Source organism: Piliocolobus tephrosceles, chromosome 11 (assembly GCF_002776525.5).
Source record: "Piliocolobus tephrosceles isolate RC106 chromosome 11, ASM277652v3, whole genome shotgun sequence".
Classification (NCBI taxonomy): domain Eukaryota; kingdom Metazoa; phylum Chordata; class Mammalia; order Primates; family Cercopithecidae; genus Piliocolobus; species Piliocolobus tephrosceles.
This window is the reverse complement of record NC_045444.1, coordinates 68857601-68883574: the sequence shown is the minus strand read 5'-3', so window position 1 is coordinate 68883574 and position 25974 is coordinate 68857601. Positions and strand designations below refer to the sequence as shown.

At 36.2% G+C, this 25974-nt stretch overlaps 1 protein-coding gene across 2 annotated transcripts in view; it reads left to right on the top strand.

Annotated features, from left to right (window-relative positions):
- Nucleotides 1-25276, top strand: part of FRZB (frizzled related protein) — a 32496-nt gene extending 7220 nt beyond the window's left edge. For both annotated transcript variants that reach the window (XM_023212383.2, XM_023212382.2), the window contains exons 3-7: nucleotides 1872-1919; nucleotides 17295-17360; nucleotides 21213-21417; nucleotides 21809-21872; nucleotides 24863-25276. In XM_023212383.2, the coding sequence (XP_023068151.1) occupies nucleotides 1872-1919; nucleotides 17295-17360; nucleotides 21213-21417; nucleotides 21809-21872; nucleotides 24863-24979 (500 nt within the window). In that variant the 3' untranslated portion in view covers nucleotides 24980-25276. The remainder of the gene's footprint in view (nucleotides 1-1871; nucleotides 1920-17294; nucleotides 17361-21212; nucleotides 21418-21808; nucleotides 21873-24862) is intronic.
- The last annotated feature ends 698 nt before the right edge of the window (nucleotides 25277-25974 follow it).

Here is a 25974-nt window from a genome sequence, read left to right as displayed (position 1 = left end):
CCTCTCTAATGCTACTTTCTTAGTTTGGACCTCACCGTTTCTCACTGGGATTATGGCCATAGGATGATAATGGTCTCTCTTATCTCCAGTGTTTCCCCTCCATATTCCAATAGATATTTTTTCTGAAATGCAAATCTCTTGCTTAAAATCCTTGGGTGTCTTCCTCTGGCCTGCGTGATTTCACCCTTCTGACTCCTCTAGCTTGTTTCTCTCTGCTTACACTGCTCTCGTTTCAGCCACATTTGCAGGCATCTCACCCCAGTACCTTTGCAATGCTATTCTCTATCTGGAAAGTTCTCCCTACATTTCCTAACTCCTTAGGACTCCTCTGGAAACCTCTGTGACCTCCACTAGAAATCCTAGGGCATAAAACTTACTAATAATATCTATTTTCATTTAAGGTAATTTGTTGTTAGAATTCCTAAGTTTAACTTTCTGATCATATTTTTTGATCAATTATTAGAAACTTTTTGTTTTCTGTCTTTCAGTTCTAGCATTTGTAAAAGTGTAGAAACATTTTCCTTTGAAGAATGAAAGAAGTAAAACACTCTCCTTGGCTTAGCTATTTTGAAGTGATTCCCTTTTACCAAGCAAAGTTTTATTTTTCACTCTTATTTCTACCTTTGAATAATAAACATTTCAAATGTGGGCCAACATAATTTCTTCCTTTATAAAGACATTATTTTTGTATGTATTTTATCACATGATTATTCAGAAATAGAAGAACCACTGGCACGTTACTGTAATACTTGGGTACATTTATCATGAATGAATGTTTGAATATAATGAAAGTATTAGTAATTAATAGTTTATACCCAAGTTGAGGCAAATGTTTTAGAATTAGTGTTTGTTATCTGCTTATCTGTTTGTTTGCTGACTGCTATCTTTTCTTGGATGTTGCTTTTTAAATACTTGCGGATGATTACTAAACCTGGGAAAGTAATTCATTAATTGTAATTGTCGGTGTTATTGTCCTAAAATAGTATTAACCCCTCGTTTAATTTATTCCTGATAGGACCTATAAACAAAAAGGACAAAGGAAGAATACTATTTTCTCTGAGAATAAATAGAGGCATTAAACTAGTTTAGCATAAAGTGTTACTACAAATGTAAAACTCATAAAAGTACTGAATTGGAGTGTCGATAAAGATATATTGCTAGGTACAGCATCTCTCAGCATGGTGCTCTGCTGATGCACTAAATGTTATTCATTAGAGGCTGCTTTCTTAATTAGAACACAGAAAACCTTTATCATTACCATTTTCTGGGATTATGGCATCATAGAAAGAATCAATAGCAATTTCTAATTATTGTCGCATCTGTTAATTGCACTGGCTTGAATAGTCCCTAAATAGTAGGTTTCTTTTCGACTGAAGAACTATTTAGCCTGCAGTTAAAGGACGTGAGAATGATTTCTGAGTGTTCGTTTAGGAACTAAGGATTTAAATATATACCAGTTCAGTGTGATATATCTATTTATTGAAGATGTGTTTGGTTCTTTTTGTCATCAAGTCATAAGTGTTGGATGAGTGCCTACTATTTGCATAGGTTTGATTGTGATAGGATGCTTATAATTTATAGATTTTGTGAAATTCAAATAAATTATTAATTCTAAAATTTTATGCACAGTTGATGAGTATTCAGAAGAGTATTTCCTTATAACCACATGAAAAATTAGATCTCATTCATACATACTCAAAGCCCACAAATGATAAGAATGCCAACCTCATGACATTAATAAGAGTCTACTTCCTTCAGACAATTGGATTCTTACCCAAATCAAACTTGGAGCTGAGTTAGATTTTTATCTTTAGGAATTCTTGAAATAAAACAAATATGTTATGGTTCTTTGTTCTGTCACTTCTTTTCAGATTTTCCTATGGATTCTAGTAATGGAAACTGTAGAGGGGCAAGCAGTGGTGAGTATATCATTATCTTCCTGGTTTTCATTTGTGGTCAGATTAGTCATTGATGTAATCTAGATACTCAAGTCATTCTTGGGGAAGCTTGTGCCCTGTATTTTACAAGTAAACTTTTTGTAAATATAAACTTTAAAAAATTTCCTTATTTATATTAATTTTATTTTTAAAATTAGCATGTAGTAAAATTAACCTTTTCTACTGTTTTATTTTCTGTTTGTGCCCTCTCCTTTTTATTCACATTCCCTTCTTTTTTTGGATTGAGTCTCTCTCTCTCACACACACACACACACACGCATGTATGAGAGATACATATATATCCTCAGGAGATAATTTTGTATTTTTTCTTTCAACCCTTACTTATCTTTTAAACAACTTGAGAACAGTAGCCTACTGTATTTATATGGATGTTTTAATTTCTATTATTCTTCCTTCTTTTCCAACATTCCATGCTTCCTTCTGGTATTCTTTCTCTTCTGTTCTTCAGACAGAAGTTCTATCTAAAGAACTTTCTTAAGTATTTTTTGTACTTGTTTTAAAGCAGTTCTGCTGGCCAAAACTTCTTTTTTCCTTTACCTGAAAATATCCTCATTTCGCCTTCATTCCTAAAGGATATTTTCACTGCAGACAGAATTCTAGGTTTGCAGTACATTTAGCACATAAAAAATATTCCACTTCCTTCTGTCTTCAATGTTTTTCATGGGAAATTGGCAGTCTTGCAAATAAGTGTTCCCCTGTAAATAATACATCAGTTTTCTTTGGTTGCATTTGATATTTTTTTTCTGTGTCTTTAGTTTTTAGCACTTTAATTATTACATGTCTGAGCATTGATTCCTTGAGTTTACCCTGTTTAGGGTTAACTGAGCTTCTTGAATCTATAAATTTATAATATTAGCCAAATTTGAGAAGTGCTTAGGAATTATTTCTTCAAATACTTGCTTTTTACACAATAATCTCTTCTATGATGATATGAATGTTATATCTTCTGGTATTGTTCCACAGACTCTAGAGGCTCTGTTAATTTTTTCTTCTAATCTTTTTTCTCTCTTGTTTAGGTTAGGTAACTTCTATTGGCCTAGCTACAAGTTCATTGACTCTTTCGTTGGTCATGTTCAATCTCCTACTGTCCGAAGCACATCCAGTTAGTTTTTTATTTGTTAGTAGCTTTTTCAAAGTTAAAAGTTCCATTTGATTCTTCATTATGCTTTGTATTTCTTTGGTAAGATTTTCTATCTTTCCATTTATTTCAAGGGTATTCACCCTTAATTTGTCAGGGATTTTAATGATAGCTACTGTAAAGTCATCTGTGTCATCTAATTGTCTTGTCCCACTCAAGTCAACTTTTTTTTTTCCCCCTAATTCTTCATGTGTAGAGTAATTTTGGGTTGAATCCTGGATATTTTTAATATCATGCAGTAGAGCTTTGGGTCTTGTTTACTTAAAGTTATATGGAAAATTTTGATTTTGTTGTTTTTTTTTCAATTTTAGCAACAGTTAACCTAGTTATGATTAGTCTGCAAATTCTGACTAGTCTTCTGTGGGTTATGATTTCAATGTCAGTTCCATTTTCAAAGCCTTTGAAGTACCTTCCATATCTATCCCATGTGTACACCACTCAGTGGCCAGTATGAGGTCAGAGCAATACTTTATCCCACAGTACAGTTTTTGAATTCTGTGATATACTGTTTTATGCCAGAGTCACACATGCCCAGGGGTGAGTTCAGTAGTTCATAAACAACTTTACAAAATCCTTTCCCAGGCTTCTTTCTCTCTCTGATCTCCCTAGCACTTTTCAGTTCCTTGGAATTCCTCCGTTTTGGTCCTTTGGCTAGAAAGCTGGAGCTTTATCCCACTCTGTGATTTGCTTCTTGTGACTGCTCCTTCACATGGGGCCAAGTGGTGGGAGGACAGAGAGAGAGAGAGAGACAGAGAAAGACAGAAAGCAATGGGCCTTTGCCCCAGTCTTTTGGAACTACAAGTCCTCCAATCAGATAGTAAGGTTCTCTCCTTCATCAGAGGTTTGGGCTCCTGAGGGTCTCCCTTGTTGCAATTGTTGCTGTTACCACAGTCCCAGGATGCCTTGAGGAATGGAATGCAAGAGGCCGATAATGTTAGAGATCCTTTCCACTTCTTGAGCTAGAACTAGAGGGCTTCTCCTAGAGTGTACTCTGTCTGCACAATGCTCACCTCTAGGATACAGGCTGTGTTGACACCAGACTGGTGGATACTGGAGGGAAAAAATGATGAGCCCACTATTAGTTTTATGGTATTATCTTTCCCCCCAGTCTTCCTATTATGCTTGTATTACCTTTTAGAGTTCTTATGTTGCTGCTTCGTGCACTCTGTTCAGGTTTCAGATCTGCTTTCAGTGGGAGAAACAAGATGGAATCTACTTATTCCATCTTACCATAAAATAAACCATTAAAGTATAACATGCATGCAGAAAAGTGCACAAATCATAAATGTGCATTTTCACAAAGTAACTACTCTCTGCAACCAAGATATATAACATTACCAGCACTCCAGAAGCCTCCAAGTCACTACCCCCACCCTTCTTTTCAAAGCTAACTACTACCAGGAATTCTAGTACTACAGATTCATTTTGCCTGATCTTGAACTTTATATAAATGGAATTCTACACTATGTATTTTTGTGTATGCATGTGACTTCCTTTGCTTTTCATTAGGCTGTGTATAGTAGTAGTTTTTCACTTTAATTGCTATATTGTATTCTGTCATTGAATGTGGTACACTTTATTCATTCTAACGTTTCTGGATATTTGGGTTGTTTTCAGTTTTTGTTACTATGACTAATGCTGCATTTGTTTCTACAATATGATAGCTGCGATGAGTACCATGTATTCCATTCCACTTTCCTCTAGTATTTCACACTGATTTTGGTCAGTAAGTCCGGCCTTATAAGGTGTCTTATCTGTGGAAATGAAACATTTAGTTTCTTAAGTTGTAAATAAGTTTGAAATATCAACTTTCATTACATTGGGACAGTTTTCTCTGTTGACTTCCACTGAATCTTACCAGGGTGGCGTGCTTGATCTGAGGGAATGTCTACCAAAAGTGTTCCAACAAATATTTATCCCATTAAAAACATAAGTAAATTAAAATTATTTTAGAATTGTTTTTTTACTTTATGTAATTGGTCATGTTTTTCAGTATCATATCAGTTGGAAATCATTGGTGTCCAGTAATGTTGCTATTTGAAGGGTCACTCCTTCTATTGTGTTTTCTCAACCCAAACTGAAAAGCTCATTTGTATAAAACTGCAATTGGTGAGTCAAAATTTCTGGTCAAGGACGTGTATATGTTTCCAATTTGTTCCAAAGTTATGGTTAGAGTAATATAGCACTTCAATGTGTGAAAGAAAGGAAACATGTCAACAACACTCTCAACAATATACAAAAAACAGTTCAACATGTAAAACTACCTAGAACCAATGTGGTGTTCTCAGAGTCACTGTTTACTGTTCCTCTTTTAAAAATATTTTCCAGTTCTCTGTATAATGAGAGTGATGAAAACAAATAGGCAAAACCAAAGCTCATTCTGTTTGTGAAAAAAACACTAACATATTCACATGTTCTGAAAAGAAAATATAATTTGTTCACACTCAAAAATTTATGCTTTGGAGAAATGTAACAGCTGAGGTTGATCATGATAAAACAGGAAATGAGGAAGGCATAAAAACACTGTAACCCATATAAGGACCTCTTTCCAAAGTGTCAAGCTGTTTCTGTCTGGAATTTGGAAAAGAAATTCTTTCACTCTAGTTAATTTATTCTTTGTCTCAAAGCTTAACAATTTTTTCTTTTTCTTTTTTTTGAGATAATGATCTGAACACCATCCAATTGTAGTTTTACTGTTGCAAATCCACTATTGTAATAAGGAATAGATGCTCTTTATTTCCACAGCATGGAATATGGAGGAAAACAATTTTTGTTCTAGTTGACCTAGTCACTTGATCTATCAAATCAGCACACGGAAAATGAAGGCAGATATTCAAGTGGTCCAATGTAAAGGGTTTTGTTTTTAAATTAAAATAATTCCAAAAAGTAATTCTTCCGATTTTCTGCTTTGTGATGTGACCAATTTATGAACGTTTACATTCGAAAAACACAAATTTCTCCAGAGCGGAGATAGAGTTGGTAAATTCTGACACTAAATATACAAGTGTGACCAAATTATATCTTGGGGCCTGTTTCCTAATATAAAATCAGATTGTATTGATCTCTGAGTTCCCTTCTGATTTATCTTAAATTAGGGGAAAATTAGTGTAAGTCAGATGCTCTCCCAGAGTTTTCACTAACCTCTTCTTGGCCGTGTTCCAAAGGTGCTCCGGAGAAGCTCCTCTGGGTAGCTGCCTGGTGGCCACTGAGCAACTGGAGATTCCTGGTGACTGTAGCTACCAGGCCTGCCTGGCCACTCCCTCTTTTGCTGACATGATTTATGCTTAGCTTGGGTAGTATAGACCCATTCCCTCGCCTTCTTTCTCTTAAACTTCTTTCCTCCCTTTTGGCTTACTACCAATTTTGGGAAGGAATTCAGTTTTTTTCTTTGGTACAAATGTTTACTGACTGTAGAGCCAACTTCTACACCTTAATGGAAAAAAAATATGATGGACAAATAGTATTTTTGTGATTATACAGTAGCTTAAAACTATAGGATTTTTCCCCCATTACTTTTGCAACAACTGATACTTTTGACCAGTTCTCTTTCCTAAGCATTCCTCTCCTTGAGCTATTACCCCAGTTGTCCTAGTTCTCCGCCTGTCCCTCAGCTGTAGACAGTCACTGAGGCTCTGTGCTTGGCTTCTGTTCCTCTCTCCTCATAGGGATTCATCCTGTTGGAGTTCATCAAGCTACACAGGCTGAATTGTCACTTTTATGACTCCAGTTGTGATTACTCTCTTCGACCACGTTTCCCTCCAATAACACTTCTACCTGGGTACTCTTTGGGTACTTCAAAAATAATGTATTTAATTACTGAAGTAATTTTTTTTTTTTTTTTTTTTGAGATGGAGTCTCACTCTGTTGCTCAGGCTGGAGTGCAATAACATGATCTCAGCTCACTGCAAACTCTGCCTCCTGGGTTCAAGCAATTCTGTCTTAGCCTCCCGAGTAGCTGTGGATTACAGGCACCCACCACCACACCTGGCTAATTTTTGTATTTTTAGTGGAGACAGGGTTTCGCCATGTTGGCCAGGCTGGTCTCGAACTCCTGATCTCAGGTGACCCACCTGCCTCAGCCTCCCAGAGTGCTGCCAGGGATTACAGACATGAGCCACCATGCCTAGCCCTGAAGTAATCTTTTAATTAAAACTTTCTCTTTTGTAACTTTCTCATTTAAGTATGTGACATCATTGCTTTTCTAAGTCCCTAGTACTGAAACTTTATTTGGTTTTAGTCCATCGATGTCACCATTCATTAGAAATGTAATGACCAGTCCCGCTGAAAAGATTCTGCACATCAAACAGAACAATCAACAAAGTGAAGAGACAATCCATAGAATGAGGGAAAATATTTGCAAACTATCTGGCAAGAGCTTAGTAACCAGAATATATAAGCAACTCAGACAATTCAATAGCAAAAACAAAACAAAAAACAAAAAATAATCTAAAAATGGGCAAAAGATCTGAGTAGAAATTTCTCAAAAGAAGACATACAAATGACCAACAGGTATATGAAAAAATTTTCAACATCACTAATTAGATAAAGGCAAATCAAAACCACAATGAGATATCTCACCCCAGTTTGGATGACTTTTATCAAAAAGATGGAATAATGGATGGTAGCGAGGATGTGGAAAAAGGGGAATTCCTCTAGTACACTGTTGGTGGGATATAAATATATCCCAATTAATATATATATTAATATAAACTAGTACAGCCACTATGGAAAACAATAGGGAGTTTTTCAAAATCTAAAAATAGAACTACCATATGATCTAGCGGTTTCATTACTGGGTGTATATCCAAAAGAAAGGGAATTAATACATTGAAGAATATCTGTACTCCAATGTTTACTGCCACGCTGTTCACAATAGCCAAAATGTGGGATCAATGTAAGTGCTTATTAGTGGATGAATGAATAAAGAAAATGTGATATATATACACAATGACATATTATTCAGGTATAAAAAAAATGAAATCCTGTCATTCGAAGGAAAATGGAACCGGAGATCATTATGTTAAGTGAAATAAGCCAAGCCCAGAAAGACAAATACCACACGTTCTCATTCATATGTGGGAGCTAGAAAAGAAAAGTGAATCTTACGGAGCTAGAGAGTAGATTTGTGGTTACCAGAAGCTGGGAAGGGTAACATGGAGGAGGGAATGAAGAGAGGATGATTAATGAGGACAAATATACAGTTAGTTAGGAGGAAGACCTAGTGTTTGATAGATCAGTGTGGAGACTATAGTTAACAGTAATCTATTTGTACATTTCAATATGTACAATAATTCACATGTTCATAACATAAAAAGGAATGTTTAATGTGGTGGATATTACCCTAACTTGATCTTTGCGCATTATGTGAATGTACGAAAATATCAATGTACCTTGAAAATATGTCCATCTATTATGTTATAATAAAAAATGTAAGGGACACTTACTTGTATCAGGCACAATATGTGCCAAGGACATGGAATGAAAGAGCAAATACGTGACTGGCACACCCTTTTCTTTCACCTCTTTTCAATGTACTTGGCATTGAGTGGACACGTAATCTTCTAAAGGCTGTGAAGCCCCCTTTTCTTTTTATTAATTGACTTCTTTAGAGTCTATCACAAAACAACACTTCAGAAGTCATGAGGGAAACCAAGCATAATTGTATTGACTCTTTCTATATTTTGGATATTCTGAATAACTCTTGGATCCAGAAAACTTGTGAAAGGCAGTTTACTTGAAATTTTCTGAAGACAAAAAGGAATAAACTGAATTTCCTTTTCTTATTAATACAGTGTTAGTTCTGTCAGTCTTAAGCAATTTCTTTTACAAAGTGCAAATTACTATGAATTGAGTCCTTTATTACAATATTTGAGGTTTGTTTTTACAGCTAAGTTGAGCAAATGTTACTTTTACTTTTTAAAGCCTTATTATGTCACCTAGGTTCACCAGTCAACTCCATCACATTTTCCATATACCGGTGTAATCCAAAATAAAATTTAATATGATATTCTTTGCCCTGTGTATAGGTTTAGGAAGTAAATATTGTTTTAAATACGTAATGAATGGTTGCTAAGACACATTTTGTTTTATAAAAAAATGAAAGAAATGTCTTATTTGTATGTTAATAGGACTTTATTAAGGAATAATTACAGTAAAATACTACAAATCTTCAGTGTATGCTGCATTTAAATTTTGACAAATGTATATACTTATGTAACCATCATCCAGATCAAGATAAAGAACATTTCTTTAAATTGCCTGGTGTCCAATCATCCATTCTGTCCTGAGGCAAGCACAGTTCTGATTTTCATTGCCATAGATAGGTGTCGTTATTCAGCTTCATGTGAATGGAAGCATACTCTACCCACTCAGGCCTGGCTGCTTTGGCATACCATGGCATTTTTGAGACTTTGAGTTCTGTGCGTTATTTTACTTTATTTCTAATTGTGTAAAGGTACACCCTTGTATGAGCATAATACCAATATGACTTCTAAATTCAAACCTCCTTAATATGGTTCCCAGTTTAATATAGTTGATTTCTGAATCTGCAGGAGTTGTGTTGTTGTTGTTCACTTTTTTCCCTTTCATCATTGACATCAGGACTCTAAGGTTCTGGTGTTTTGTTTGTTTGTTAATGTCCTAGGAACAATGAGACCCTGTCGATTTTCCATTAAGTGTCCATTTGATGACTTGCAATTTTGAGAAGAGGGAATGTGTTCCTTGGGGTGGAATCTAGGGATGTTTTACCATCGCCTTGTTTCTAGAAGGATAGTGGAATTGACCTTCTGAATGGCCAAGTGGTATATTGCCCATCTTCTGTTTAAGGGCTATCTGAACAAGTTCCATAATGGCCTCCATTCCTGCTGCTGTTTTGATAGCTGCGATGATAAGGCAGATGATCCATCTAGTGCACTGATTTCTTTGCTTTACTAACCTGCTTGTCTGTTCTACCCCAGCCACTCACTTCCATGAGCAGTTCTGGGCCTTGCAGTGCTGCTAGCAGCGGTGCTAGCATTGTAATATTAATTCTAATGCTGCAGGGGTGCTAGCATTGTAATAGTAATTCTAAGAATCCCACTCTTTGCCTGCTGCCTCATTTCATTCCAGATGATTTGTTGCAGTATCATCACTGCTGCCTTTTTTTCCACCCCCTACCATGTTGAGATTACCTATCCATCAGCTGCCACTTACTATCTGCTAAGCCTCTGGCCTTTCTTGTCTATGTCAGATATCATGGTCTACTGCAATACTGATACCCTTGAAAATACCCTCAACTTCTTTGCTTTCTCTTCCTTTTCTATACTCATCTGGCAAATCCCAGCTCCAGTTATTTGAGAAAATTACTCAACTGAGGTGACTGGTTTCACTTTAAGTTCAAGGTAGAAAATTCAAATAGACAATCAAGATTGCCATGCATTCTTACCTGCTATAAAAGTTTGCCTTTCTACTTGATGAAATAACTGCTTTATACTTTCTATACTTACATGCCCATGTCCTGCTGTTCCTAGCCCCTCATTCCCCATAGCTGATGACTTCACTTCATTCTTCAGTGAGAAGGTAAAAGCCATTGGAAAGAACTCCCTCATTATTCCACCAACTAATTTATAAACTTGTAAATATCAGTACCTTTCTCTCATTTTCCTTCTTGTGTAATGGATAAAGTCTTCTGGTTTTCAAAGTCCTATTCTCTCTTTTGCTCAGGGTTCAGTCATCACCTTGCCAGTTGAATTTAGTGGAACCTTTTCTCTCCGAACTCATTTTAGCTCTGAGGGTCATTTGACACAGAGGACTACCTTGCTTTTATTTTGGAAGACCCTTTTTCAATTCCACACTCTCCTATATTTCCGTCCACATCATTGGACGCTCCTTCTCAGTCTCCCTTATGGACTTCATGTTCTCTATCTTATTTATTATTATTATTTTTTGAGACGGAGTCTCGCTCTGTTGCCAGGGCTGGAGTGCAGTGGCCGGATCTCAGCTCACTGCAAGCTCCGCCTCCCGGGTTTACAGCCATTCTCCTGCCTCAACCTCCAGAGTAGCTGGGACTACAGGCGCCCGCCACCTCGCCCGGCTAGATTTTTGTATTTGTTTGTTTGTTTGTTTACAATTAATCTGTGTTTTTTAAATTTATTTATTTTATTTTATTATTATTATTATTATTATTTTTATTATACTTTAAGTTCTAGGGTACATGTGCATAACGTGCAGGTTTGTTACATATGTATACTTGTGCCATGTTGGTGTGCTGCACCCATCAACTCGTCAGCACCCATCAATTCATCATTTATATCATGTATAACTCCCCAATGCAATCCCTCCCCCCTCCCCATGATAGGCCCCAGTGTGTGATGTTCCCCTTCCCGAGTCCAAGTGATCTCATTGTTCAGTTGCCACCTATGAGTGAGAACATGCGGTGTTTGGTTTTCTCTTCTTGTGATAGTTTGCTAAGAATGATGGTTTCCAGCTGCATCCATGTCCCTACAAGGACGCAAACTCATCCTTTTTAATGGCTGCATAGTATTCCATGGTGTATATGTGCCACATTTTCTTAATCCAGTCTGTCACAGATGGACATTTGGGTTGATTCTAAGTCAAAATGCTCATCATCACTCGCCATCAGAGAAATGCAAATCAAAACCACAATGAGATACCATCTCACACCAGTTAGAATGGCAATCATTAAAAAATCAGGAAACAACAGGTGTTGGAGAGGATGTGGAGAAATAGGAACACTTTTACACTGTTGGTGGGATTGTAAACTAGTTCAACCATTATGGAAAACAGTATGGCAATTCCTCAAGGATCTAGAACTAGATGGACCATATGACCCAGCCATACCACTACTGGGTATATATGCAAAGGATTATAAATTATTCTACTACAAAGACACATGCACACGTATGTTTATTGCGGCACTATTCACAATAGATTTTTGTATTTTTTAGTAGAGACGGGGTTTCACCGTGTTAGCCAGGATGGTCTCCATCTCCTGACCTCGTGATCCGCCCGTCTCGGCCTCCCAAAGTGCTGGGATTAAAGGCTTGAGCCACCGCGCCCGGCCCATGTTCTCTATCTTATATATAAAGATGTAGTTCCTGCCTAGAGAACTACAAGGCAACTTTCAGGTTTCAAGCTTTAATATAATTTTCTTACAGTATATTGGAGGCCAGACTAGTTTAGGTCATTAAGTTATATGTTCTTGTTACACATACTCATTGTGTTTTAGTTTCATATCATGTATCACATATGACAAATTATTTTGTGTATAATTTCTTTGTTCAATGTCTTTATCCTCTTCTGGATTGTCTGTAGTGCCCATCATGTGTCCTACATGCCTATTATAGAGCCTAGAATGTAGCAGATGCCCAATATTTGCAGAATGAATGAATTCATATGTAAGTGACTGAAAGGGTTCAACAAATGTTAGTTCTCTTTCCCTTTCTCATCTCATATTTACAGAAGCATGGCTATACCAGAGTTGTGGAGTCAGAAGATACTACTATCATTTCTATAGAAGAAAGACAAATTCATGGTATTATGGATGTTACCAGATGTTAAAAATTATGAAACTGTTAAAAATGTTGGAACTGCTCACAGACACCTCGTACAGGCAGTTGGAAATACAGATCTAGAGCTCAGAAAAAAGTCATAGTTAAGGACCTGGATCTTCAAATTTAAAATTTTATTTTTTATATCTTTTAAAATGTGTTGTGTTTTGCCCCTATGTGTTTTAAAATGGAGGAAAAGAGGACAACTGGGTTTCAGGGGTCAAATGCCAGGATGTGAGACATACAGTGCATCTGGTAAAAATTAAAATGATTTAAAGTCTGATCTGATTAGGAAGGATCAGTCTTGAGAAAGTTATAAAGGAAATTGTAACACAAATACAATTGTATTTTCTTCTCTCCTTCCCCATACTTCTTGACAATAAATCCTGAGCACAGATCTAAGGGTTTTTTTCCTAGAGAAAACAGAAAAATATCCACTCAAACATAGTAGTCCTCCAAAGTCATGGTACTTGAAAGGTTATGAGAGTTTGGGGATCTGATGAAGTTAATTATAGTCTTACAGCTCTGGATAAGACCCAGAAGCATTCAATTTCAAAGAAAGGTCAGGGATAGTTAGAAAGTTTTATCACACTTTTAAGCTTGAACTCAAACAAGGTTGCATTGAACAGTGACGGTCCAGTGAGTATCATATTTCATAGCTGTATCAGGTACTTAGACTTCTTTAGCTCTTCTAAGATCATATCAAAAATACGAGTATCCTTATGTTTTTTTTAAAAATAAATGAGCATATTCGTATGAGCAAAACAGAATAAAGAAGGCTAAGATTCCTGTCTCCTCTGAACTATTTTGATTTTCATAAGAAGCCACTGTGAGGCCCCGAGGCTGTTCACCGCTTGGGCACCATGTGTATCATGGGGCATTTCCCTTGCATTGCAGACCAAGTTCTGCAAAGTACTGGGAATGTTAACTTTGCAAACTCAGATCTCTACAAGAGTGATGAACTTACGTTTCTACTAGGTAATAAACAGTCTCCAGGTTCATTAGCAGATATGTAGGAGATCATTAATATTAGGAGAGTCACCAGAAACATCAAGCAAGAGGAGTGGAGGGAATGTGAGGAAGAACTAAGCTGAAAACAGTTTTCTGTCCTTTCCATGGCTGCTCCTAAGATGTAGCACTGCACTCTGTCCCACAATTGAAGGTATTGTATTAATTCCAGGCTTTGAAGTAAATGAATTGCTAATGTTAAAACTGCCTGTGTTTGAAGATCTCTTTGTCACCTCTTAGCCTGTTTTGTCAAAACCAACTCCTTTAACTTTTAAAATATTTCTTTCCTTAGATAAAGCACCAAGGCAGATTCTAATTCATTTATAAGCTTTTCTTCTCAACATTGAAATACAGAAAAATCAGTATCTAATGGCGTTTGTGCAAAGCTCAGTAAATAATAGATTTCATTTTTTCATTCTAAAAGCCAAAACTTAAAAAGCTTGTGCCATTAGGTTTTGCCAAAGATTACTAGCAATTAAACTAGAAATGATGGTAATGCTACAGGCCCCCCAAAAAGAGTATCAAGAAATCAACTATTGATAATAAAAATAAACTGTTATATCTGATTTACAGTAGCAGGCGCAAGAAAGGTAACAGCTAATGGATGCAACATACCTCTATGATTCTTCACAATTTCGCAGCTCTTGGGCTTGTGGGGATGTATATGTTGATGTGTGTAAACATAGTTTAGATGAGGATTATGTTTCAGATCTATTGATCTAAGGTACACTTTTCATGAATAACCTAAGATAAGAATGTTTGGGTTGAACAAGCATAAATGAGAGGAGGTTCTTTCATATTTGAGCTTTGTGGATATAAACTCAGCTTCTCCTTATTACTGTTATTTTTTCAAGCTACTTGAACTAGACAAATAATTTGCTTATGTCAAGAGCTAGGGATTGGGACATATTATCCCATATAAATATTTAAAATATATGTTTAGTATGGCATTGTCACCTTGGAGACCAGCAGAAATAAGAAGCATATTGCAGATGAGCAAAATTTAGTCCTGAGAATATTCACTTAGCTCATTAGCTATTAGGTAATAGTCTAGCTATGTATATGTAGTTGTATGCATAGCTTTGTAAATGCCTACTTGAAATATTACTAAATCATTTTATAATATAATTTTTAAAAATCCCTGCCTGAAAAGTTTTATGGAATCCATTTGTTTATGCTCCAAGCAAAGGCATGTAAGTAACAACATCAAATTAGACTCAATTCAGTAACAGTTGCTATGGTTTTTGCCAGTAATTTTTATTTTAACCTATGCAAATTTCTGAAGAATTACAAATGTGTAATTTATTGACATGCATTATTTTTGGTGGATATTTATTTTTAATAGAAACATCACAAGTCTATATATAATATGGATGAAGATAATTTATAAACTAATACCATAGAATTTATGTCTTCAGAAATATTCTCATCTAAAGAATATCTCTTTGAAAATACAAATAACATTTTAGTACAGAATAAAATACTGTACAGAAAGCCAAAAACTGGGTAACTTTTTGTTCTCTTCTAAATGAGAATACAATCATTGTGCTAATAACGTTATTTTTGGAATAGTTTTTGTCAAAATAGCAACAAGCACTAATGCTACTCATTGTTTATTGGCTGAGATCTTCACAGAAATTGTGTGCTAAAAATTATCAGGAGAACAAGGGAAGGAGCTGTGTGTGGTACTGAGGAATTCTCATTTCCGTCATGGGCAAGAGTAACAGTTGCTGCTGCTACCTCTCCCCCATAAAGATACTTATTTCTCTGGCAGGAAAGGTGGTACTCTTTTCGGGACTGCTACTTTAAGTGTATTATCAACAAGTTCAACTGGAAATAAAATTAATTTTCTTTAGAAAATACCAGTGGTCAACAGAAGCTCCTGCCTTTTATTGTTCCCCATGTTAACATAAAACAACTTTTTTTTTTTTTGAGACAGGGTCTCACTCTGTCATCCAGTCTGGAGTGCAATGGCGTGATCTTGGCTCACTGCAGCTTTGACTTCCAGGGCTCAAGTGATCCTCCCAACTCAGTCTCCTGAATAGCTGAAACTACAGGCACGCACCACCACACCCGCTGATTTTTGCATTTTTTTTGGTAGAGACCGGGGTTTTGCCATGTTGTCCAGACTGGTCTTGAACTCCTGGGCTCAAGCGATTTTTCTTCCCCCCATCTACCGCCCCACCCTGCTGGCGTCCCAAAGTGAGTGCTGGGATCACAGGAGTGAGCCCTCGTGCCCAGCCATAAAATGCCTTTTAAGCGAAACTTTTTTTTGTTGATGTCCTTTCTCTAATTTATGTGTTCTTATTTCCTTTCTGTGTCAAAAGAGAAGCACATACCATTTAATTTTTAATAAAGCTTTCTCAGGGGGCATTATTTAAAGAAGTCTTCATATATAATTAAATATTTTAAGATAATTGTGTATTATTTTCTACTTTTATATTGACATTAATTCCTGACAATTTGCCATGCTTATGATGTATATTTCTTAGCTAAGTAATCTTAACTGTGTTGCTCTTCTATAAAAGGCATAACAATCTACTCTCCAAGATGTCAAATGAATCTACCCTGTAGATGAAACATTTTGAGATAATTAGAATTGTTATTATTATGATGGCCAAAACCACAACTACTTTTGTACCAACCTAATATATACATAAAATATGCATTCTGGTCACTACTCACCAAATATTTTTAAAACATGAAATTTCGCTTCTCAAAATACATGCATAGTTTCCTCCAACAAGCTCCAAAACACCATTGAGTTGAATCGTAGCTATTTTACCTATAGAAGAGGCTCACTGACCCTCTTAAGAACTTCACCAAGTTCACTGGGTTGTAATAACACTTGCTTATCTCTTTGAGTTGTTTTCAGATCTAGGAACTAATAGTAGGAGGAGTGCTGTGTCGCCTGTTAAAAGTATGTGAACATGGCCGGGCGCGGTGGCTCAAGCCTGTAATCCCAGCACTTTGGGAGGCCGAGGCGGACGGATCACGAGGTCAGGAGATCGAGACCATCCTGGTTAACACGGTGAAAACTTGTCTCTACTAAAAATACAAAAATTAGCCGGGCTTGGTGGCGGGCGCCTGTAGTCCCAGCTACTCGGGAGGCTGAGGCAGGAGAATGGCGTGAACCCGGGAGGCGGAGCTTGCAGTGAGCTGAGATCCGGCCACTGCACTCCAGCCTGGGTGACAGAGCGAGACTCCGTCTAAAAAAAAAAAAAAAAAAAAGTATGTGAACATTAGGTGGTAGTCCACAGGGTAAACCAGCTACCTGAGCATAGGCAGAAAATTGCCTGCCAGTTGGCATTCATAATATTAACATTTCCATAAGCATGAAGCATATCTCTTTCAGGATTAAGGGGTCATGCTCTTCTCATGCATGGGGGTGAATAGCATTTCCTCAGGATTTGGGTGGTTTGTTGAGAATGGAAACTCATTCTCATGAGCATACTGACATTGAATAAGAGGACGTGTAGATAGAATAAACATGAATGTAGTTTCAGGAGAAAAAGGCCAGACACACAGAATTGACAAGAACTTTCTCACCACCAAATTGAGATCTAGTCTCAGCAAAAAATGTGAGTAAACAAAAGAAAGCTAATATTGGAAATGTGCTTATAACTAAAATGTGTTTTCCAGAGCGCTGTAAATGTAAGCCTATTAGAGCTACACAGAAGACTTATTTCCGGAATAATTACAACTATGGTAAGGAAAACTTTATGGTTGATGTATAAACTGCTGTGTTAAGAAAGGTGTGTGGGTGCATCCATGAGTATGTGCACATGTAAATGAGTGGAGCCATTTAAGAATAAGGCTTAAAAACAGAAGGACAACTTTTAGGAGCATAGTCCCTCCCTCTGCCCCAACCAATTAAAATGTCTCACATGGGCAAAATGCTTAACACTTGGTTGATGCTGAAGCACATCAGGCAGTATTGTCATCCTACAGCCATACACTTAAGTACACAGAGATCAAGATAGATGGGACTCTTCCCTACCTGGAGGCTGAAGGAGGATTTGAGCTCAAGTTGGGTTGCATAGGCCATCAGTTGTGCTTCACTGGGTGAACAGCAGAGCACTTTGATGTATAAGGAACTGTTAAAAGACTCAAACTTGATTTCTTCAGTCAGCCTATCCCATGAAAAACACTGACAAATTTGGAAAGTAACACTGGTAGAAGTTGTTGGTATTCAGCTAAGGAAATGTGTTGTTATCTAGCTTGACTTAAAATCTGACATTCTAATAAACTAAATATTAATTGAAGAGCCACCAATCCAAATGTAGCTGACAAACTTAACTGAAGGATTAAAAAGCCTGCCATTTTTGCGCCAGGGACTGTGCTAAGTGATTTCCATACATTACCTTTAATTTTCTCAACTGCCCCATGAGATATATTACCGTCCCGATTTTATCAATGATTATTGAACCTAAGTTGTCCCTTCTTTGATTGTTCACAATGTACTTTTGGATGCTGGTGCATATTTTAGAGTCATAAATTCATTTATACAGTCATTATATTTAGAAAGAGCAATTAACAGAGCTTTCCGGTTGATACATAAGGGACTGATATTTACTGTATTCCATAGGCATTTTGATTTTTTCTAATATCTATGGTATTAATAAAAGATATGTTACTATCTCTGCATAAGACTATTGATGTTGAGTCAATGAGTAAGCATGGAGATTAAACAGAATTTTACAATGAACCTTATTAAAATAAGGGTTTTATTATTGCATTTATGTGCACTATTTTAAAGTATATAGGATATATAGAGCAGATTTATTTTTTCTATACTTTTGGGAATTGAAAGGAGAGAAATGAATAAGACTGTAAGAGTTACCTTCAATATCTTTCAAAATGCAGTGTATTAAGAAATATAAAGTTGAAAATTTTTGGTTTAGTTAAATCTCTTTAAAACAAATCCACCTTGTTTCCCAAGTTTTTCTTCAATGGAATTAATTTTTATGTTTTGCTTGCTACTCCTCTTAAGAGGAATGTAGCTTTTCTTAGTCAATGATGGATGCTCTTTCTAAGTTTGTAAGGTTATGTTTATGTAAGAAGTCAAATGCCTGGCTGCTTATCTAAGAATCCGCTTCTTTACAGATTGATGTGAAGAACACTAGGGAAAAGGGAGGCCTTAATTTCTAGGAGATTAGCTTGTTAAGATTGAAAAATGCTATATGAACTTTTATATACTGTAACACTAAGAATAAAAACATATACATTTTATATCAGGGAAATGTAATTATTTATATTTATTTTGTGTATCCTATTATCAAGTTTTATTTTATCTAGCTTCTTTAGTGCTGCAATGGTTGTTGCTGTTATTTTTGTTAAAAGTTGAATGACAAGTCATGGAAAATGAAGATCGTAGAGAAGGTAGCTGAATGAATGTCATAAAATAAAATGGGATATGGATTATAATTAATGGAAAGGAGCAGATAATTTCTTTTTTGTAGCCAAGTAATAGCTAAGTTGATCATAGTTTCAGGATTGTCATTTGGGCTTTACTTACAGTTTCTTTGGGAAAGGGAGGTACTCAAATGATTAAATAGAAGGAAGAACTCTGAAAAGGAAGTATATTTTACTTCCAAAATATTTTTATCTTCTGCATGTGTCCATTGAGAAAACAAGTCAAGGTGGGAGCAGTTGGAAATTCAGACAAAACCTCTATTTCATTTAGATTAATTCTGGGAAAAACTCCTTAAGTGTTAACAAAATTACTTGAGTGAAAAAGTAGGTCTTGTAGAAAGATATTTATTTTGGAGTGGGTACATGTGCTAAAAATTTCTAATGAAAATAGTAGACACTGGGTAAATAAATCATTAGTTTGAGAACATTTGCACAGTTCACTAATCTCTAATAGCTGATGGATGCTATGAAGCACGTTCACTTAAGCCAGGACACACAAAAATGCCCGCTAGCTGGGGTTGAGAATGTCTCATCTGATTCTCCCAAATGGCATTTCAAAAAGGGCAATCTTAGCTTTTGTTAAATACAGAATAGGGAGAACATGAATAGAAAGGGGTTCCACTTGCCAATCAAACCAAGCGAGGACAGTTGGGTAGTTACAGTTTGTTTGCTACACGTTCTCATATTTGAGGCAACTAATTCTCTGAAAACTGAAATGTGCAGCTTTTAGAATTCATTAGTAATTTAATTTCTGTCGTGTGTGTTTTACTGGTAGAATAAGTTTGTGTGATGAAATTGGAGCATTAATGGGGGGAATGGTTGATCAGCTGGTTTTATATTTTTCACAGATTACTTTCTTCTAAAATATGTGGGAAGGTACTCAGATTAAAGTGGTTTGCAATTATGTGCCTAAGAAGTTTTGAAACGTTGACTCATTTGGATAAACCATGTTTTCCTCTATATAATGTCCATGGATAGTGAACAGGAGCAATAAGGGCACTGGGAGAAATGCCATTGGCTTTTCACTAATTGACATTTTTACTTCTTTCTTCGTGTTTTAAAACTTCTCTTTTTAAAAGCTCATTTACTAGAAGCAGGAATCTAAACAACTTGACTCTTTTAAAAGGGAGAGATACAGAAAAGAAGCAGATCTGTACTTTCTAGATTCTGAGTCACATACTTTAACTTTGCAACTGAAGGCAATTTGTTGTTACATTGATAAGTAAAGCAACTCTTGTGAGATAAATTGGGTGCCAATATATCCATCAAGAGAGGTAGAATAGTGCCACTGACATTTGAGAATATATTCCATAGCACATGAGGGAAAGGAATGTTGGAGTGTCTGACTTCAAAGCAGATGGAGGAAATAAGATCTAGTGGTGACAATTTTTATTCAAGAAGTAAATATAGCCCGCTTAGAGGAGAATATAAAAGATAATCTGTGCTGAGCACAAAGGAAAAAAGGACCTAATATCTGAACAAAGAAGAAAATGTAGCCCACCTAAAGGAGAATATAAAAGATAATCTGTACTGACCACAGAGAAAGAGCTAATATCTGAACAGGGAGCCGAGATGAGGAAGGTGAAAAGATTGGAGGACCAGTTTGGGAACACTATTGAGCAGGACAATTTTATAACACTAAAGAGGCCACCACTTGAGAAAACCTGTTAATAGACCTGATAAGAGAATGTCAACAAGGAATAAAGCGTATTTAAGTACTAGGTCTTTTCATACAGTAAACTTAACATAGTTTAAATTCCTGTTGGCAGCAATTGGAACAGCACATGCATATATACACTTCCAAAATGGAATTTTAGAGAAAAATTAGATCAGATTATTGACTCAATTTTTGATTCTCTAAATGAATTTCTCAAAAGCACATGCACACACATGCATAAATACATGTGAATATATACATAGCCACAAATTGGAAAGGGAGAAGGGCTGGGCATTAGGAGGTCAGGTGTGTTGTTTTATGTCACACACTACAGTCTAAGGTGAAAATATCTGGCTGACTTTTCTGTTCCGTTCATTGAATATCAAGTGGATAAGAATTAACCAAAGTGAAGCCTACTTTGGCTTTTTTTGAATAGGGCACCTATTATGTGTCATATTATTATCAGTTTTTCTTGTCTTTTATCCCAGTCATCCGGGCTAAAGTTAAAGAGATAAAGACTAAGTGCCATGATGTGACTGCAGTAGTGGAGGTGAAGGAGATTCTAAAGTCTTCTCTGGTAAACATTCCACGGGATACTGTCAACCTCTATACCAGCTCTGGCTGTCTCTGCCCTCCACTTAATGTTAATGAGGAATATATCATCATGGGCTATGAAGATGAGGAACGTTCCAGGTAATTCACTCTTTAAGGATACAGAATAACTACTTTGCTTATCCTACCCTCATTGCATTTCTCTCTAGAGATCTTACCCTCGCATTTTTACACTGGGATCTGTCTACCTTCTTGAGGATTACAAATAAGTTTTACTTGGGTTTCTTGATTTCATATATGGAATGGGTGTATGTGTGTAGTTTATAGGTTTACATTTTTCTTGGGTGAGGGACCATGACTTCCTTTGTTTCTTAAAGGAGTCTGTGACTCACAAATGGTTAATAAGTACTGTTCTAAATCTTAGCTGTCCTATTCAAGAATAAACATATAAGTCTTTCTTGGCACTGTTTTCTTGTACTTTTCAGTAACAGGTTTTAATTTTTCAAAAATGGTTGCTTCTTTTAAAAATCAGATTACTCTTGGTGGAAGGCTCTATAGCTGAGAAATGGAAGGATCGACTTGGTAAAAAAGTTAAGGTAAGTCTGTATTTTATGTTTGAAGTAATACACGGAAAACAAAAGTAGAAAACCAGCCATCTGTCATTGAAATGAAATAGCTGCCTTCAACCATAGGAGAAATATTAAAATTTAGTATGCATATATTTATATACTCCTAGAGCTGAATGTGTCTTTCATGTCTATTTTATTTAAGGAATGAGTTTCCTGTATGTGCATCAGAGATCTAACTACAGTTGCCCTAATGTCTCTTCACAAGGAGTCTAGCTGTAGTCCAGTCCTGGTCAGATGGTTCCATGGTGTCAGGCTCCTTGTAGCTTATGGCTCTACCATTTTTAAAGGCATCGCTTTCATACTCATGTTCACCCGGAGGTCACACGATTGCTGCTCTGCCTCTAATCTCACGTCTACATTTCAGGCAGGAAAAAGAGGAGGTAAAAGGGATTTCCAAGAGCCTCATCAAGCAACTTTTACTTAGCTGCAAAACAGGCTAGGAAATGTAGTCCTTTTTAAACCTGGGGATATTGCTTCTTTGAACAAACTGCAGTTTGTGAGAAGGGGAGAATAAATGATGGGAAGGAAAATAAACAATGATGTCCAATGAATAAACACCAATTCCTATGTACAAAGTGTAGCTACATTCATCTCTATATAAAAGATCTGAACGAATTAGGTCCTTAGAGCAGTAATGTAGCCTTATTTTTAAGCCAATAACTCTTAGATTGTGGAGTTGATACGTTTTTTAAAATCACATAGTACATTACTGTATTATAGAAGGTTTGTTTCTTCTTACTGCACTAAGCAAATCTGTTTTAAAGAAAAGAATAGGGTGGGGGAATGCACAGGGGGACAAAAAAATCTCAAAGGATGTGTGGGTGGATGAGGGGAGTGGGAACTGTAGCAAACGTAATACATCCTCTTCCTTCTGCAAGTCTGAAGGCTTGGGAAACATTTACATGGTAAGTTAAACACCCCTGGGCGGTTTATCTTATACATCTGGCACTTGACACGGCAGACACGTTTGGGTTTAAGTGACCTACGAAAATGCAGAGGGCATTATTCTGTAAGGAGAAGCTACCCTCCAGTAAGTTCTTCCCCCCTTCAGTAGATTTGTGAAAAGTGAGATGCATTTCAAGTTCAGACTTGTGGGCATTCTCTCTGCATCTCTCTTCAATTAGTTTGGTGTTTATTAAAGAAAAAAGTGGCTCTTGTTCAGTATGTTGGAATCTCTTACTGTCTTTTTAATTTGGTTTTCTGCTTGCTAATGCAGAACAGGAATTTGTCCTAAATTCCTGTACCAGTTGGAAGAGCTTTCAATATCCCTGCTGCAAAGCATGTAACAAGGCTTACTGCTCCTCTTTTGGTACCAAAACAATATCACTGGGTTGTTGACAGGAAACATGGCTTGTTTGTCCTGTTTCCCATTGCTTTCTGCAATATTTCCCATTGTTTTCTGCAGGGGACTTGCAGAGTTTTTATTGTAAAGTCATTTATATTCTTAGACTGGATTTAAATATTCTAAAGGAAAGAAACCAATGATTTGAACAATTTTAAATTCATATGCAGATATTGAGGGCTAAAGAGTTTGGGTTGAAAATCTCCTTTGGCCAGAATTATTGAGATTCCTATTTTAGTTTTCCAGTCGATTTGAAGATGTGTAAAAAGAGCTTTATGAAGGGTGTTATTTTTTCCAATCAAATTTGCTCTTTGCTGAGTTTTGCTCTCAGTGGATAAATCAAGAATAAGGTTTATGAGAAACCTTATTATTATGTTTTTTTCATGCAAATGGTTGTTTACCTAAGTCTCTTATAGCAGACTATTCAAGATGTTTGGACTTCCTTGGGAAGATGAGAATCAGACTGTTTTTAAAATATGAAGACAAGATTGTGGAGTAAAGTATACTAAAATGAAGAATTACTTTCAATAATGGAAAAACACTAACAAATTTACTATGTGCTAAGCACTTTATATTTTTATCAATCTTCAGATGTATCTTCTACTTATAAGTAGATTCTATTATCAGTTCCAATATATACATGATGAAAATGAGGTCTAGTAAGTTCAAGAAACTTCACACAGTAAGTGGTGGAGTTAGAATTTGAACTTGGGCCATCTGACCCAAGGATCTGATGGTCCTTGCTGTTTAAAGTGTGGTCCCAGGACCAGCAACATAGGTATCACCTGGGAGCTTGTTAGTAATGAAAAATCTTGGGCCCTGTCTCAGACCTACTGAATGAAATTGCAATTTTAACAAATTCCCCATATGATATCCATGTCTGAAGTTTGGGAAGTACAGCTATAGTTTGTATTTCCTACCTATCCTCATGTAATATAACTTCCATTTTACTTAAATTACATAAAAACATTATTGACATTAGTATGAAATGTTACTAAACTTGATTGTGTTTATTAAAAACATTGTTAATGCCTGCTTTGTAACACTTAGAATGAGGGCAGGACCTTGTCTGTTTTATTCATTGTACTTGGTGGATATTACTTAGAAAAATATTTTTGAGACCTCCCCATCCCTCAAAAAAATTTCCATTTTTTTTCATTGCTCAAATCACATAGATTTTAAAAGGCTATGTTCTTACGTGTATTAAGAGAGGATGTTGAAAAATAGCCTTCCCTTCAAATTCTGTGTGTAAATCTTCCATTTGTTGAGTACCTGTGAAGCATTAGCCTGCTGGCTATTACCTCAGGAAATACCCAGAGATATAGGGAGATATTTCTGTCATCATTTACAGACATGGACATTTTAAGTTTAAGGTTTGATATGAAAGCATTACTAAATATATTACAGATGGGCAACTTTGCGCTCATTAAAATCAGAGAATAATGTTCATATTGCATCAGTTTTCTTGTTACCCTGGGAGATAGATTTATACTTTTGGAAAAGTGGCAAAATGTTTCAGAGATTTGACCTTCAGTCTGACCCAGTTGTTAGAATCGTGGCAATGATGACCCTGGTGATATGTACTTGTGACTATTTTCTATTTTAAATTTCACAGCGCTGGGATATGAAGCTTCGTCATCTTGGACTCAGTAAAAGTGATTCTAGCAATAGTGATTCCACTCAGAGTCAGAAGTCTGGCAGGAACTCGAACCCCCGGCAAGCACGCAACTAAATCCCGAAACACAAAAAGTAACATCAGTGAACTTCCTATTAAGACTTACTTGCATTGCTGGACTAGCAAAGGAAAATTGCACTATTGCACATCATATTCTATTGTTTACTACAAAAATCATGTGATAACTGATTATTACTTCTATTTCTCTTTTGGTTTCTGCTTTTCTCTTCCCCCAACCCCTTTGTAATGGTTTGGGGGCAGACTCTTAAATATATTGTGAGTTTTCTATTTCACTAATCATAAGAAAAACTGTTCTTTTGCAATAATAATAAATTAAACATGCTGATACCAAAGGCTCTTTGCTGGAGTCCCCAGATGTTAATTTACTTTCTGCACCCTACTTGGGAATGCAATATTGGATGCAAAGAGAGGTTTCTGGTATACACAGAAAGCTAGATATGCCGTAAAACATACTCTGCGATTTAATTACAGCCTTATTTTTGTATGCCTTTTGGCCATTCTCCTGCTTAGACTTCCAAATGTTTATAAAGGTAAAATGGCAGTTTGAAATCAAATGTGACATAGGCAAAGCAATCAAGCTCCAGGAAGCGTTTATGAGGAAACAACACACAAGGTGAATTATTTTTGAGATTGGCAGGAAGCAAAATAAATAGGCGCTTAAGAAAACACATTTTGCCTGATGGAGAAGCACAACTGAAACCAGTAGCCGCTGGGGTGTTAACGGTAGCATTCTTCTTTTGGCAATACATTTGATTTGTTCATGAATATATTAATCAGCATTAGGGAAATGAATTATAACTAGATATCTGCTGTTATCACCATAGTTTTGTTAATTTGCTTCCTTTTAAATAAACCCATTGGTGAAAGTCTTTATTTTTTTCTCGTCTTTTAAAAGAAATCAGAATTGCCGTATTGACCAGGAAAAGATTACGTACGGACATGCACCAGGGTGTTAGTTTTTAAAAGTACATAGCTCTATAAAATGCTGTAGATTTAAATGATGAAATGTGCAGGGTGTGGTTTTGTTTTTT